General features: G+C 48.8%; 1 protein-coding gene across 3 annotated transcripts in view; it reads left to right on the top strand.

Moving 5' to 3' along the window:
* LOC149857441 (heterogeneous nuclear ribonucleoprotein C-like 2) overlaps positions 1-16,447 on the top strand; it is a 47,154-nt gene extending 30,707 nt beyond the window's left edge. The window contains exons 3-7 of one of the 3 annotated variants that reach the window (XM_090063531.1): positions 2,209-2,256; positions 4,079-4,227; positions 5,060-5,173; positions 7,256-7,422; positions 13,572-16,447. In XM_090063531.1, the coding sequence (XP_089919657.1) occupies positions 2,209-2,256; positions 4,079-4,227; positions 5,060-5,173; positions 7,256-7,422; positions 13,572-13,610 (517 nt within the window). In that variant the 3' untranslated portion in view covers positions 13,611-16,447. Of the gene's footprint in view, positions 1-2,205; positions 2,257-4,078; positions 4,228-5,059; positions 5,174-7,255; positions 7,423-13,571 lie in introns of all 3 variants that reach the window. The other 2 variants (XM_090063530.1, XM_090063532.1) reach the window with 2 other exon arrangements.
* The last annotated feature ends 1,009 nt before the right edge of the window (positions 16,448-17,456 follow it).

Below are 17,456 nucleotides of genomic sequence, written 5' to 3'. Positions count from 1 at the left end.
CCCCACTGGGTAAGGATGGTGTCTGAGGTTGCACTGACTGGGGTACAGAGCAAGGTCTAGCAATCTTGCTGTAGCTGGCTGGAGTCAGGAAGGGTTTTCCCTCTATGCTCTAAGATTCTCCTGAGTTGATCCTGTGTTAGGAGGCCTTACACCATCCTCTGAAACCTCCTGGCCAATGTCAGAACAGAAGGATACAGGAACAGAAGGTCTAGAGGCCTGTGCCATGTGTCCTGGGCATGCACTGCTGAAAGCATTCTTAGTGCGCGGAGACCGTTCTAGTACCTAGGCAAAGTAGAAGTGAAAATCAATAGTGTGTTTAATTGAAACTCCAGGGGAATTTTAGGTCAGCAGAATGTAATTCCTCTGCTTGGAATTTGGCCAGGATGCCACCACTCTGGTGAAAATATTATGAGATTTTAATGACAATTGGTCAGGACCTTGACTTGAAGTCTCAGAAGGGAGACAGCACTGTGTTCCTAAGCATCAGCTAGCTTCGCACTTGCAATTTATGGCAGGCCCTGGCTAGGTGCTTTTTAACGTCCTGGATAGATCTAATCATAGCCATCATGATGGGGCACAGGGTCAGAATTCAGTCACCCTCACCACCTTGTTGCACCTGCCTAGTGCTTGGATAGCTGGAGATGATAGCCCAAGACAGTATGGTTGCTGATGTGGATGACTCCTGAACAGATTAGCTCAGAGTCAGTTGGTCTGCACTTCCTTGAACTAAGCAATGACTCATCATCAGGAATACCTGGCCCAGCAAACATTTTGCCTAATTGCAGTTGCTGGCTGTGGGGGAGTAGAGTATGTGCTGCCCCAGCTTTTAGTCTGCTGATGATGTGTATCCTGTACACAGCTGGATGCTTTGCATTCTCACATCTGGCCCTCCAGGCTTTGGACATGCGATGTCACCTCAGATCCTAGCACCCTTTATCCCAGAACCACGAAGTGCTTTCAAAATGTGTATGAACTAAGTCTTAGAACTAATTCATAGCACTAGCTGAGGCTCCTCAGCTCTGTTATAAAGAAGGAAGCTGAGGCACAGAGAAGGGAAGTCACTCCTCAAAACTCACAAAGCAGTTATTCCAGAACTCGGCTGTCCTGACTTCCAGCCCTCTGCCTTAGCCACAGGACTGTCCTTCCTTGCAGAGACTGAACACTGATCCCTTCATGAGCATCACAGCCACTTCTGCTGATTCTAATAGGAAAGCTGGAGCCCAGAGACACTTGCTCAGGACTGGGGCTTCTGTGCCCTGTTCCTGGTGCTGTCACCGGGGGGGTGGGGAGGCTTTAGCAATATGGTGACATGCCAGACAAAACTTCACATTAGTATTAATCTACCAGTCACTGCTTCTGCAAGAGCTGAACCAGCAGAATGAGCTTTTACAGAATATTTTATTATACCCTTCTCTCCGCCCCCCTGCTCCTGGTTCACGGCACATGATTTATTACAGGCATGTCGGCTTCCTGCATTGGAGGTGCTCTCAATGACAGATCGCTTCTTAATTTGGAGCTGAAAGAGCAGACAGTGTGTGCACAAAACCAGAAACCGTGAAATTTAACATCAGAAAGCTATAACTGCAGATTCCCAGATAGTGGGGCCTGCTCTGACTGATAGAGCAGGCTCATCTCTGCATCCTGGTGCTCAACTCCCTACTACACTACAGACACACTGAGTAATAAACTCCTTGCTGGGGCCTAGCATCTTCCTGATCTAAAACTTCAGGGAATCTGGAGCTAGACTTTATGCTAGCCTCCTCCACTGTTCAGAGGCCTCACCTCCAAATTAGTCTTCCCATAGTCCAGAGGCACCCTCTCCATTCTAGTCACCCCCATAATCCTGATGCCTCTTTACTGCTAGTGTCTTCTATAATCACAATACACCCTGTGCACTAATCTTCGCTGCAGGCTCAAACAGTTCTCGATACCACACTAATCTGCAGTTGACCTCATTGCCAGTGTTCCCCATAACCCAGGAGTGCCCCTCAGTATGATTGTCACACTATAAAAGCAGAGGAATCTCAAATACTAAGTGGATATTTCTGTCTCCCCTCCTTCCTGGATGGGGTTGGGGCACTGTTGCTGGGTGGCACAGCTGTGACATCGGCACTGCAGATGCAGGTGATGCCTGGGTCCTTGCCCTGTCTGGCAGTGTGTGTAAACTGCTCTATGCATCTTTACTCTCTTCTCTCCCTTTTGCAGCAGTAACTGTGACCTGGACTATGATCTCTACAGAGATGATTTCCCTTACCGGTGAGTAAGGGAGGCAGGGAGGAGGGGCACAAGAGCACAAGCTGCCTCCCAGCTCTTCAAAACTGTTTATTGTTTATTGTAGCCATTTACTATACTCAGCTGCATGTGTAGGAGCTCCCTTTCCCCCACCCCAGCTCCATGACATAGGTGCTTATCCCTCCACTGACCAGACTCACAATTGGGCCATGTCAGCCAAGAGTTGCCGTAGCCTCCTAACTTAGCATGTCAATACTTCAGCCTGCTGTGGAGCATGGGCTGGGCAGCTCCAAACACCAGCCTCACAGTGGGAGCATGGGTGTGACATCCACCAGACCCCAGTACACAGGCCCCAGTGAAATCTTCAGTGGAAGCATGTGGTATCTGGGGGATGTCAAATATACAGCCATGCTATGTGGCCTGCAAGCTCCCGGAAGGGTCAGTAGTTGGGGGGTGGGGTCTACTACCAAAATCTGGGGCCTGGAGCCCTCTTGGTGATCAATGGCTGCATTTAACTTCACATCTGCTGCCACTGCTGCTGTGTCCAGATCCAGTCCTCAAGGAGCCTTGTGGTTTCTGTCCAGCCTGGGTGTGGTGGTGGTGAAGACATCTGTGTGAACACACTCCTTTCAGGTAGAGTCCAGCACAGGAGAGAAACTAATCTGGATGTCAATGATCAGCACTTGTAAGAAAGCCCCTCTCTGAAGTGTCCTGATTGGAGATCGTTATTGGGTTTTGACTGATGTAGCTTCTCTGAAGAAAAGGAGAGCTGTCCTGAATTGTAGCCATGCGGGATATGGTCCCCAATCTCATTATTATGCCTCTGTTTTATACCAGTTGGTTGATTAGCAGCAAAAGGCACCAGCGGTTAATAACCGGAGAGTCCAGATTGTGCCCTCTGTCAGTGTCTGTTGGGACTTTGTCATCTTCAGTGAAAGCCCATTGCTGTGCATTGAAATTCACTGGGCAGCCTGAATGCAACGTGCATATCTTCATTGTGTGACTCCCAGTGCAATTCAAGGAGGTTAAAGAGCTGGTAGCTCCACTTTTAAAGGAGTAACTGCTTCCCCCATTCTGTGCCACAAACCTTTCAACTATAAATGTAGTGCCAGATGCTTTGAGAGCAGCCTGGGGCCCTCACATTTACCCCTCCTACCAGCAGGACTTCTGCGGGTTAAAGTCTGTTCTGGGATTGGCCTGTTTCTGAAACATTTGCTTTAGGCCATTCCAGGAAATGAATGGTCTTAGTAAGGAGGAACTGGGCCTGGAGTGTGCCCATCTCCTCCACTGAGGCAGGCACACATCAGACTTCAGGCCCCAGATCTCCTCAAGAGTGTGCTGGTTTGCATTCTCGGGCAATCAGCCCTTCTGATTCCCAGCAGATAGCAGCCCCTTGCTCTCTCAGCAGCCATGGGGAAGGGCTGATATGTCTGGCTGGAAGGAGAAGACATGGACAGACAGGGAATAAAGGTGAGCATGGGACAGCAAGCTCTGACCATGCTTCTGCACCTTAGCAAGGAGGATGCTGATACCAGCTTCTAACAGACCTTGTGCAGAAATAGTGAAGTCATGGAGTGCATCCTCTAGCAGTGGACCAGGCTACAGCATAGGAAGGACCTCTGAGTAAGAGGACATTATTTTCTTAAGCATATGGAGCATGATGTGTCTCAACTCACTCCACATAGTGTAAGGAGTGGGGTGTGAACCCACAGTTTCATTTTCTTAGTGGACACTAAAGACCCTCTGTGTCACAATGTACAATCTTTGTGTCATTTTGTAGCAGACCATGCTAGGGGTTCTGTTTTACCTCTGTTCTCATGCTGGTGTGGTCTGTTTTCCCTCCCAGAGTGTATGAGTACCAGAAGATCCCTCCACTTATTAATCGCATTCCTGTCAAGGCCAGGAGAACTCACCTGGGGACAGGAGGGAAAAGCAGTCTGAACCCCCACACTGGGCCAAGAAGCAGCAGCAACTCAGCAGTGGGTCGGACAAAATGTAAGTGCAACATGTTTGGGATGGGAAGGTTCAGGGGATGGGAAGGTTCAGAGTTTGGGCAGTCAATCTTGCTACTTCTATAAGATGCTGGGAGTGTCATGGCTATAGTGAAAGATGATTGTTAGTTTGCAAAGAAAGAAGTGTGTCATGGAGAGGAAGGGAGGGAGGGGAGAGGCACATAGGAGGCATCTCAGAGGGACCATAGGATTTGCATGTCTCAGATGCTTATGAAGGAGCCTGCTACTAAGAACCCTCAGCCCCAACAGAGAAACAACTCAGCCTTGAACTCTGTTATATAGGCCAAATTTTCAAAAGCAGCCTTTGAAAAGTGTATTAGAAAAGCTCTTCTGGGCTATCTGTTTGTACGAACAGACCTGTGACCACACACAGGCTCTTGGCAGGCACAGCAGTGGCAAGTGTAAGGTGCCCAGTGTAAGCTAGGCCCTGAGGCTGGGACCGGCTGAAATGATGAGTAATTTGGAGAGCTCTTGTTGAGGGAACTTAAAAAGGGCTTGACGCTCAGGAAGTCAGATCCCTTGCAGTGGATGGATAGCCTTGGGAAGGGGGCCACGGGGTGGCAAAAATAATTCATCCTTTTTGGAAAGTTTGGCCCAACTGCTCTGCATTTAGATTAGGAAACACACATCAGGTCAAGCTTGTGGGGAGGGAGCTGCTTGTGGCTTGGAAGAGGTCAACCATTTATGTCTGTGGCCTGAAGACTAGCTCTGAGGTCAGCTTCCCAGCCAGGTGCAGGTCCCCCTTCACAGTTCTGCAGGGAGGAAGCAAGGAATCTAATATTTTCTCTCCCTGCCCTGCCATCTGCCTTTTGCAGTGCGAGCGGAAGAGCTTCATTCCATTAAGGGAGAGCTGAGCCAGATCAAAGCCCAGGTGGACAGTCTGCTGGAGAGTCTGGATCGGATGGACCAGAGACGAGAGCGGCTGACAGGTAAGGGAAAAGTGGATGGAGTCAAATACAGAGGGGGAGGGGGAAGGGAAAGCTTTTGCTTTCAAAGGAGTGATCCTTTGCACTTGTGGGAGAGGCAGGTCTGATTCCATCTAAATTCTAAGCCACATATAGCAGGTATTTTCGGTAGCTGGGAAATTATCTGCTGTGCAGTGATCAGCTAATCCTGAGGCTGTCTTCTGCTTCAGCCATTACACAGACTGCAGCACAGTACTGACATGGGATTGATTGATCTACTGCATGTTTGTGCTCTGAATAACTAAATAACAGACCTCAATGAGGTAGGACCAGCTAGGCACAGGCTGAGGGCACCGCATGAAGTAACAAGGTAGCGTACCTTAATGTGGTGTGAACAGCTGAGCCAGGCTGTTAGGGCCCAAGCTACCTCATGTGCTTAAATTGGTTTAAGATAGTGCCTTTAATCGAGAAATCAACAGGATTTGGCAGATGGCTTGTGCCATATGCATGATTTAAACAGGTGTCCACATTGCTCACAGGCACATTAAGTGACTTTCATGCTAACAGTGCAGCTCCAACTGCAGTGATATCTAGAAAGCTAGAATGCATCAGCAAATGTGAGTGCACACACCAGGAAGGTGTAAACGCACAGCATATGTTCCTGAGCACAAGCTGACATAAGACCACAAATGCAATGTCCAGGTGGTGAGATCACTTGACCTGGTTCTAAAGGATTAGGTACCCCTGGGTCCAGAATCAGGATCAGCAGGACCCCTGCGGTGGCTCAGACCCCTTGGTGCCTCTCTGATTAAGGCCAAGGCCCAATGAAAAGTGCAGTGCTCCATCCCTGTTGGGACATCTTGGGATTGTGAACTTGTGTGGACCCAGCCACACCGGCTGGAAGGGGAACTGGTCTGTGTGGCAGGACACTCTGGGTGCCTGCCACTTTAAGGGCCAAGCCAAGCAGCCAGCAGGTGCTTAATTGTGGCAGCCATTTTAGATCCATGACTGCCTATATAAATGGGCATTGTGCAATAATGTTGCTTGGCTGCAGGGAACATCCTAGAGGTAAGGGAGGAGCTGTAGGGGAGGGTTAGGAGGCTCCTGGTCACGGGCATGATGTAAAACTGCACCTTGCCGGGAGTGGGTGACCTGGTGGGGCTCTCAGTGGTGCGGGAGCCCCCAGGAAATGCCATGCTAGTGATCACCCTGGTGAAAGGTCATTAGGGGTGCCTTAACCCTAGTCCTCACCTCTGGGTGGGTTGAGAGTAAGATCTGTAGGCAAGCACAATGATCTGCTGCTCCAAGGGGGGAGTAAGAGTCCCTGTGAGGCCCTGGAGCACCAGTTGTGGTGTGTGATAAGAATAACAACTGAGCAGAATAGGCCAGGTGAGCTTCTGGAAGCACCTGAGCCTGCTGGGGGAGTGACCCTGCACAGCCAGGCATGCTTCCAGGAGCACCTGAGCTGGGAGTGGGGGATCCTGACTCCTAGTGCAGACAGGAGGCAAAAACCCTACTGAGGTACTTGACTGGTCAATTCTGGGGCCAGGACCAAAGAGCCAGGGGCCCACCACAAGGGATGCCCACAAAGAGTGCAGAAGCTTGGGGTCCTGGCTGGCCTGAGATGGGGCCAGGGCTTATGGAAGCTGAAGATCCCCATGGTTGGGTGGCCACAGCTAATGGGCGAAGGTGATGGTTTAGCTAACTACCTGAGATGCCATTTGCGAGGCTTGAGCCATGGGGTAGGGTGGAATGCAGCTGCGGATAGTCCCCCATTATCAGGGTGCAACAATGGGCAGCCTCCTGCTGTAATGAACACCTTAATTACCAACAAGGTGTGGTGGGTGAGACTGGCAGGTGGCATGCTGCCTGCCAGGTTGGAAGCCAGCCTTGTGGCTAGCTAGGGACCCCACTTCACAGTCTGCTCCTTTGGGAAGGGCCAGGGTGACTCCAGGATCTAGACCAGCTGCTCTGTGGCCCAGGTTCAGCATCACAGTCTAGTCACCCTTTGGACTGCACCATCTATCTGATGGCTTGGGGGTGTGCCAGACCCAGGAAGAGCGTGGAGTAGTTTGACCAAAGCCTCTGCTGCCTCTGATCCTGTAGGGTCCAAGGAGAGCGAGAAAAAGAACGCTGAGGCAAGTGAAGGCCCCTCGTCCCCCGTGGGGGAGATGCTGCGGGAACCCCGGGGAAAGGAGAGCACGGCAGCCGATGAGCAGAGTGACCTGAGAGACATTGACAGCGTGGAGGAGGGTACAGACACGGAGGAGACGGTAGGTGTAGGGGCAGCTTCCTCAGGGCGAGCCCTGCTTAGCACTGGGTGTCACACAGCTTTGCAAACATGGACCCAGGTGGAGAGAAGTCTAGTTTTATCTTTGTTTTAGCTCAGACCATCCTGATTTCACTCTGGGAGAGTCTGTAATACCTGTTGCCCTCCCCATGTGTTGCCTTCCTCACTATCTTGCATTGCTACCTGTTGCTGTCATCCTCATCATGCCAGTCTCTGGTGCATCCAACTGCAGTTTGTAATAGCTGTGACAAGGCCTGAGGTAGAAGCAGAGCACTGTGGAGGGAGCTGTGGTAGAGAGGTGAAGGATTTGGAGCAGGAGGAGGCTTTTGCTAACCTGCTCCTAGAACAGTCTGGGAGGGAAGGTGGGTTCCAGTGATGGCCAGGCTGCTGGGGCTCTGAGATGAACAAGACTGATGTACTAATCCCTGTTCTCTGATCTGAGTACCCACCAGAGCTGAGCACCATAGATCGTGTTGTAGAACCTGAGACTACTTCTATTCACAGCACTGCAGTATGTTGCTGGTCTGTCCTGTTCCCTGCCATCTAGCACCTCCCCAATCCCTGCCTGAGCCTCAGCACCTAAAGCACTTGCTAACGATCCAGGGCAAAAAGAAGCTCAATCACTGGACTCCATACAGGTTCTTATGTGGACATCCCATCCTGTGATACTCCCCACATGAGGGCAGAAAACCAGTCAAAATGACAGTATGGGCTTGACATGGCAAGGGGTGGCAGCCCATACATTTCAAAGATGGGGGGCTGTTGCAGTTCTGTACAGCCCTCTTGGGAGCACCAAGAGGCACCATATTGTATTCATACTCACCTGGAACAGATGGGGAAGGAAGCCTGGATTCTGACCTGGCCCCAGTGCAGACCAGCCATTACTCTACTTTAGTCAATAGTTAAGAGGGTGTAAACAAAGAGGGAGGAGAGAATAGGGCCCCAAGGCTTTTGTTTGTCTATGAAGTACCATGCGCATGTGGGACTACCCATCACTGATCCAGTGCCTTCCTCAGAAGCAACCATCACTGGCCTGTATCAGACAGAACACTGGATGAACCTGATCCAGAGACGACACTGATCCAGGTCAGCGGTTCCTACTTAGCAGTAGACCTTCTGCAGTGGATGTGCTGCTCTCTGGGCTATGAATAGAGCTCAGCTTGCCCAGCCCCCAACAGCCCTTGGGTTACCATAGCTTCTTCAAGAGGTTTAATATTAGGGCATCAAACACCCTGGTTTTGATTGATGGAAACAGCTAAGTAGGTATCAGGAATGGCTACAAAGCAACATCAGCCAGACAATTCTAATTTAATACTTTGTTGGATAAAACCTAAAAATAAGTCTTCTCCTTCCAAGGCCTGGATCCACTTTTGCAAAATGCTATTAGTGGTTGAGGCCTTCCTGTCCTTGGCTAGAGCAGAGCTGGCATGGTAGTCCACCAGCACCCAGGCTAGGCCCTCACTTCTGCACACTGACATGCTCTGGCATGATCTAGCACTCATGGAACTGGCTTGACTGAGTAGCTGTGCCCTAGAACACTGAGGCTAGGACTTTCCAAAGGGCCAGAGAGTTTTTAGCATTCATGGCATTATAAGGGATTTATTTTGCTCTTCTCTTCAGGCTTCTTGTAGTTCAGAGGGAGCCTGGGCAAATGTGGCTGATGCATACCCTCTCCCTCATGGTTTCTGATGCCCCATTAGTAGAAGGGTTGGAAGCACTACACTCTGGCACTAGAGGGGTTAAGTTGTTGGGCTCCAAGAAGTCAATGAAGTGGAAATATTCTTTAGCAGAGCTGTTAACAGTACCAAAGCTTTCCCCCTCAGAGCTTCCTGTGATCTGCAAGTGAAAGGAAAGGAGAAGCCATTAGGAAGGCACTGCATCTTCACTTCTAATTACATTGTACCATCAAGCTGTGGAAATCCCCACATTGTATCTGAGGCTCTGGAGATTTTGTAAAGACTTGGTGTCAGTATTAGCTTGGTGCTATTTCAGGAGGGTAATTTCAGTTCTCACCCTGCAATGTGCTGCAAGGAAGTGTTGTATTAAACACACTCTCATGACAGCTTGAGAGGTAAATTGCTACCTGTATATTGCCTCCTATCTCAGGGGGCCTTGTTAATGACGACTTCCATCGTTGCCCTGTTGCCAGGGGCTGTGGCCCATAAGCTAGCCAGTCCCAGCACCTGCCATGTTAGATGAGCCTTGATCTCTACTAGATGGGTACAGTGACACAATGCTGGGTTCTCTCTGACATCCCTCCCAGTTCCAAGTTGCTTCTCTTCCCTGGTGGCTGCATCCTAACACTTAACCCAGAAGGCAAAGAAATATAGCTTGAGCTACTCAAAGACCAGTCAGTGCCCAACAAAGAGATCTGGGGCTAGAGATTTGTAAATCAAAAAATCCATGCAGCCCTAGTGGCTCTTATTGACTGATGCCTCAGTGTGGAGCACCCAAAGACAAGGAATCCAAAGGGGCCCTAAGAAGCTGGATCAGTAGGGGCTGGGGTTAGGTTCTGGCACACTCCACTGATCTACATAGGATTCATGTTGGGAACAGAGAGGAAAAAATGGTGAGGAATTGTGAAATGGTCAGAAAATGGCACCGAAATTGTGGGATTCAGGAAACCATTCTAGGAATTTGACCTTGACTTCCCATCATTCCTTGGGGTGCGGGGTGCAGTGACATCCCACAACACTGCGAAAATATTCCTTGAGGCTCTGCACAATGGTGACTGTGAGGACACTGGGTTGCCTAGCTGTTGTACACCGTCTTCAGCTGATGCTGCCACATGCAGTGAAGGTGTGCAAACGTATGCATGCAGTGGCCGTATTGCCAAGTAACCAAGTATATGCATGCTGTGGCCGTATTGCAGTGTGGGTTGGCTGTAGTAAGCAACCCAAAACCTTAGTGGTGAAACTTTCTGGTGTAGACCTGGCCATCCAAGCCACAATTGAAGTAGAGGAAGGACTCCATCTATGGCTGAAGCATGTGAGGGTGACTATTGCCTTAGCTCAGCCAGTAGCACAATCACCCTCCTAGTTCACCTAGGATATTTTGTGGCATTTCTGGCTAATCAAATTTGGTCAGTCAGTCTGAGACTGGCCCCATGCTGAGGCATCAGCCAGCTAGAGCCACTGAGGCTGCATGGATTTTTTTACCATTTTGATTACATTTCTCTAGCTCTAGATCTTTGTTCAGCATCGATTGAATTGCCTGCTTTGAAACAGCACCTGGCAGCTCTTTGACTGCTTTCACTCCAGCCTCTGCTGAAATGCTCCTTTGTATTATCTGACAGCATTGAGAGCATCACAACTGGTACTCCCTACTGGGCTCCTGCTGCTGTGGGTAGGGGGGTGGTGAAGCTATTTTCCTCTTTTCTCTAGTAGTGGAAGTGGCTCTGTGCCAACCTGCCTGAACAGAAACAAAAACGATCTGTACTTCAAGTCCAAGACCTTCCACATACCCGTATGTCTGCACCCACTGGTAAAAGGCCAAACCTGTAGAGCCAGGTTTTGAGAATTGTTTTTGCCAGTGAAGTTTAATTTGTGCATGTGATTGAACCAATACATTGCAGCAAAGTGGGTCCATCCCCTGATTAGTATACAATTTCCTGAGCTGTATTTGTGCAGTGCCATTTTAAAAGCAATATTAAATCTAAGAGTCTCCCAGCCTACCTGAGAAGTCTCCACTGTCTACCCCTTATTCCCAAAGGGCATGTGAACTTTGTACCATGACCTGAATGCCAGTATACCAAGACTCTGGATGGGGCAGTGCATTCCAGTGTCAAGAAATGCCCTGCTTCCACACCCCTCCAGCCCAAGCAGACACTGCCAAGGCCTTTCTTTAAAAGAGAGGACTGTTAGAGGGCATTGGCCTCTAGTTGCTTTTGGCTACTGCAGAATTTCATGGATGGAAAGGCAGATCATAAGGTACCCAGCACTGAAGCCAGCCCCTTCCACTGCATGCTGGAAATGGGTGCCAGCTAGAGAGCCCAGACCCAGACATGGTTTCCTGCAAGTCATCCATCTGGACAAATATGTAGTTACCAGTGGCAGTACCACTGGGGAGGAGGAACCCCTTCAGGGGTGTATTCTCAGCTGGAGAAAAACATAGTGTTAAGGAGCCTGCCTTTTAGGCTAGGGACAGAAGTTGCATAAACTGGTATAAGTGACTGGAAACTGGTTCAAATCTGTAATGCAACAGAAGTTCAGTGCACAAAAACTGCTTTCAGAATAGCTGAAACCAGTTTAAGATAAATCTGGATGAATATAGTCAGTGCCATAGCAACAAAGTTTGGCACCCAGGGCAAAGCCCATAGCAGCAGCCTGCCCTCACCCTGCACACAGATCTGGGGGGGCACATGCCCCCTCCCCCCCATGCTTGCCTGGAAGTACAGGCAGCAGTGGGAGCTGCCCGATCCCTGCATCCTCCCAAATGAGCCACTTGCAGCTCTGTCCCACATCACACCCTGGCTGGGCAGTGCCTGTTGGCATCCCCTTGCTTAGGTACCCGGTATGGTCACCCCGCTTACCTTCCCTCCCTTGCTACGGCACTGGATGTCATATCAGACTTAACTGATTAAGGTTAAGTTGGTGTATTGAGCTTCTGTCTCGGATCCCCTCCAGATTCAAGTGAACTGACAATTCCCCAGCATCCCAAGATACTTTGCACCTCCCCCAAGCTGTCTGTTCCAGTCCAGCAGGGAGGTATACTCTACCACCACCCCTCCTGCTTCTGGCCTGACCCACTGCAGGCCTATGGCTGCATTTCTGGAATCAAAAGTGAATGTCTGTTCACTTGCTTATTGGTTCAATCTATGAAGTTTAGACTAACGTGCCAAGACTGAATTGATTCAGCCTCAGATGTTTTGACTGTCTGTACCTAACCATAGAGTAGCCTGGTCTAGTGGGGACTCCAGGGCTCTCTTCTACTCAGCCTGTGGGGAGACCTCATCCTTCTTTTACTCCCCCTGTTTGGGCCTTTGGCTTACTTTAATTATTAGATTATTCATGAGGCCCAGCTGGTCTCAGCTGAGATTGCTGAGCCCTGCCATTGTACACATAATGGATACCAGCACATACCCTGGCACTGGCTTGGCCCTAGCAGGCAGCAGACAAATAACATTGGTGAGGGGAACTCTAACATTGCTGGGCTTTGCTGTAAGTTTGTTCTACTCTTTCTGTTGCAGGGATTGCTTTAGCCATGGGCCAGTACCAGTGTCAGGGTATGCTTTCATGTTGTCAGGAATTCCCTGTGGTTGGGATGGGAATGGTGGGCTTTCAGGCTGTTGGATGGGTAAACCTGCTGAGATAGGAGTGTCTGTGCCAGCCTCTATTTGCCAGTGCAGCCCCAGGAGGGCACATGGCAGCATCCAGTCTGATGGTGCCCAAGACCCAGGTCACCATGAGAAGGTCTTGCTTCCAAGTAGAAAAATGAACACACCTGCTCCCTGCATATTGTGCAGCAACTGGTCAGGGGAAGGGCTTGGCAGCCATGGGTGAGTTTGTAGGAGATAGTGCCTCACTTCTGTTGGTATCTTTTAAAGCCTCCCATGCCCCTGCTTCCCTTGAGTCATGAAGTCTGCTTAAACACCTCCATCACCTCCACCCAGGGCCTTCCAAGCCCATCCCCACTATCTAGCCTTAGACCAGCAACCTGAGCACTTCTATCAATAAAAATGTGGTTGCTTAGCACTTAGTGTGGAGCCATTCTTGGGTGGGGTGGGAGCTTGGGTGGGTTCTGAAAAGGGCTGCACCTAGAGTGGTGTCCAAACTAGATTGTTTAAAGCTAGCTCAGATATATCCACACAAGCTGTAGCTGGTGAACTGTAGACATTCCCTCATTGTGATCTTGATTTGATCTATGCCAGCTCACCCTTATCTAAATCTAGAGTGCAAGAGTGTTCTGGATGTGCCAGACACCTGACCCACCCCGGTGCAATAAAGTATGTGGGTCAGGCTGGATATGACATGGCATATGCCACCAGACTGTCTTCCACTGCAGCCCTGTGGGAGGCATTGGAGATGACCCCTGCTTGTGCATACAGAGTTAGGGCCCACTAATCCCATATTTGGTGCCTTGGCCCAGCAAGACAGAGCAGAAGGTGCACTTTGTCTCTCTTTCCTTTCACAGGTGAAGAATCACACGTCGGATCCTGAAGGCAGCCATTAGATGGACTGGGATGTTACAGCCACCCCCAGGCTGGGCAGCATTTCCTTTCTTGTGTTTGTATTTCTTTCAAGGCCTTCAGCTGGTGCCAGACATGACATGAGTTACCTGGTCTCAGTGCTAGTGCAGCAAAACCAGAGCCCCAAGCCACTTTGACTAGCACCTCACTATTTCCTGCAGAACAAGACTCCCAATGTGCCCACAACAAGGGAAATCCTTGTATTTAATTGTTCTTTGTAGCACTGAAAAATAACGTGTGTTGGGGGAGAAGTGTGGGGGGAGAGGCAGTGGAGGGGAAGGGGTTTGAGGAGGAAAAGCAGAAAGCCCCAGAGAAGCCAGACTGTCTCCATTCTGTGTGATTCCAGACAGGCCTCCCCTTGTTTGCAAACCTTTCCCCATGATGCTGCAACCTTGTGGAGCTAGTTCCAGGGAAGGTCTTGCTGAGTTGCTCCAGACCATGTCATAGCTGATGAACTAGGTACCAGGGAAAGGGCCCACTGCCTAGATCACTGTTTGAGCTCCCACCTGTGAATTACTCCTCTCTTGCCCAAGTAACTGTGGGTGATTCATGTTGCCAGTCAGGTGATCTGCTGAGTTCAGACGAACAATGAAGCTCCCCAGGTACTTTTGCTGGCATGTCCCAGTGTGGCTTCTTGCTCCACCCCCCAGGCATTTGTTGGCCCAGAGGTATGTGGGGCTGAAAGAGAATCACCACTTGCTTGACTTTCATGCTCAGATCCCAGTTTCATCCAACCCAGAAATGCACTCACCAGTGGCTCCTTCTATCTCTTCTCCCTGAACAATGGTTTCATTGCAAACACTGCAATGAACCACATCTAGAACAGGCCAAAATGTCACCTGCTAATAAGTACAGCAAGCCCACCCCCATCACATGTTCCAGACCCCTGAGCTCTCTGCATCATGTCATTAAGGCAGGACTGAGATGCCTTGAAAGGGACAGTCACTCACAGCAGTGAAAAGCAAACTGAGACATCATACATCAATTTAGTTCTGAGCCCAGGCTTGCCAGAGGGAAAAAGGTCTATCACTGGGCTGTAACTCACTGGCCTGCTGAACAAAATACTGGCAGGGCTAGAAATAAACTATTTCCTTGTGGTGTTAATGGAAATCTCACAGAGTAGTGCTCTGATGGGGAGGAATTGGATTCTGTCAGGTCCAGCTCCTCCCAAATATTCTCCATATACTTAGTTTTCAATTCCATGCTGGAGACCCTGAATAGTTACCATTGCCCCTCCTCCTAGCCACCCTCCTGCCCCCCCATAGGAGGGCTCAGCATTTATCAGAAACACAGTTTAATCCCCAGAAACAGGGATGTAAAGCAAGGCAGGCAACTCCTTTGGTGAAGGGCTGCTAAGTCTGTAAACATCTTGGCCTCCCATGCACTTACTAGGAGGCAGTGGGATATTTATACCACTTGTGTGTGCCAAGTGCTTCATAGGCACCAACCTTTGCCTTGAGATCTTCCATGTAAATACTGTGATTGGAGCATTTAAATGCTGTGGTGGGAGGCTGGTTCCTGAGTAGTCTCAGTTTTGACACTGACTAGCTGGTTTGACCTAGGGCAGTTCCTCCCCACCTCTTATTTTCCCCATCTGTGAACCATTTCAGAGGCTCATTGTAGAGCTCAATGAGAGAATCTGTGAGAAACACTCAGGCCTTTCCTTCAAGGGAGAGAACAAACCAACCTGTGTTAACTAGCCCATGTAAGAATAGACAAGGCAGTGCATTTTTCAGGCTGTAGTATTTATTACTTGAATTCTCATAGTCCCTAGGACCCCCATTGATGGACCTAGAGCCCCCATGGTACTTCATTCTGTATGGCCACAGAACAAAAAGATAGTCCCTGCCCCAGAAATTTACAATTTAGACAGCATATGAGAGCCAGCAGCTGGATACAACAATGCACTGACCTCAGTCCACCAGTGGACTAACTGCTGTTAAGACTTTGCAGCCATCACAGTAGAAGAGAGTGCTAGGGAAGAATTGGGAGGGCAGTACAGTGGCTTTATAAGTATTTGCAACATGGAAGAGGCATCAATGGGTGACTGGTGGTGGGACTCAGCCTCAGGGTACTGAATTAATGGTGACAAAAGGTCAGGGAATGAAGACAAATGGCTGTTTGATAAATAGAGAAGAGAACTAGGCATAGGAAACTCCAGGGGAAACTTGTTAAGGCTACAACTTGCCTTACCTATGCCAGGATCTTTGCAGAGAATAAGAACATACCTTTTTTCCTAGTAAAAAGACAAGCCATTGAGACCTACAAATGGAATTGACTTCAAGGGCTAAGGATTGTTATCATACAGCAGCTGGTAATAGCTAAGTTCCTGCTTACCCAGAAAGCCTGACAGAGAAATAGCACTCATATGAATGCCACTGTCCACCCAGACAGTGCACTACTAAAAAGGTTATAGCTTTGGATGCTGTTGTTTGCAAACTGGATAGCTAAAGGTTTTTCCTTTAGTCTCACATGGCTTTTATACATCACACTATGTGATATGTTTCATAATCACCTATCTGGAATCCCACAAGCAGCTTTTCCATAAATAAAATGAGCATGTGTTTATTTTTCCAGCAGGTTAAATCTTGCTATGTATACAATGACATACCTTGGGCGATTTCCCACCCAAAAGAGCCTGAATGCCCCCTCACTCCCATGTTGTTGTGTTCTGGAACCACTGTATCTTACTTTCCTGTCCCTCCTTTCAAGGATGTCTCTTTCTTGCTGGTAGGAAGTTGTATCTGTATTTCTAATTTGCTCTGGAAAGAGAGTGTATTGTGTTGGAAAGAAAAAGAATAAAATTTGTATTTCTTTTCTCTGGTTATTTGGGTTCACCATGGAGCCTGATATGCTTTTTCTAATCCTAAATACCGCTTTAATGTTTGTGTCTATCAGAATGGATTTGTCAAACTGAGTTCAGATGATTTCCCAGTTTCAGTGTGAATTCAGTGTACACTGCATTTTCAGGCTAGGTGCTTTCCAGTACAACCACCATGTAAAGGGCTGCACCAGTTGTAATTTATACCATAACTAACATCAAAATACATAGACAGAGACCTCTGGGAAAAAAAAACATGCTTTAAAAAGGGGCAAATTCCCTGGTTTGCTTCTAAGAAGAAAGAAATTCTGTGATATAAGCCAACCCAGATTTCAAAAGCTCCACCTCTTAAAACCTCTAAGAATGGGATAGTACCCAGACTAAGAGAGAGAGGTACCTGGGATGCTGTCTAGTTAGGGTATTTGATAATCAACCTAAAATCTTAAGTTATGCCTTACAGAGGCAACCAGTGGGAATGAAGTGAATGCACCAACAAAGAGGTAGAAGTAGAGCAGTTAGAGATTACATAGATTTATTATTCCAGGGTATTACTTTTGATCTACTGCTCACCAGGGATTCTCTTTACAGGTCGTTTGGTATGTAGTTTTATATTAAATGTCCAAAAGATGGGTCACTGGGGCAAAATACTGTCACCCTAAGTCAGGTGCCTGCTTCTGTGGCAGCTGCATTCCCAGCATGGTACCAGTGCACCCAGATCTCAACTCGAGCCCCCAGGCTACTATAGCATAAAATAAACAAATGAGCATTTGCAGAGCAGCAGTGCGGAGAGCACATGGACATCCACTGAAGAATCCATTAGAGTTTTAAACAATTCTCTGGGAGCTGTTATGGAAAGAAGGATGGGCAGCAGCAGTGAAGGTGAGGCTGCTCTTTATCCACCTGATGGATAAAGGTGGACCCTACCAGGGTCTGCACACTGGGTGGCAGCAGAGGTAGGCCAAAGGGAAGTTCTCATGGCAGTAAGAGATGGATTAAAGGTTTGGATTAA

This window comes from Crocodylus siamensis, chromosome 9, assembly GCF_052110815.1.
Source record: "Crocodylus siamensis isolate JL-2025a chromosome 9, ASM5211081v1, whole genome shotgun sequence".
NCBI classification, from domain to species: domain Eukaryota; kingdom Metazoa; phylum Chordata; order Crocodylia; family Crocodylidae; genus Crocodylus; species Crocodylus siamensis.
The sequence above is the reverse complement of the archived record's forward strand: the minus strand, read 5'-3'. Positions and strand labels throughout refer to the sequence as shown.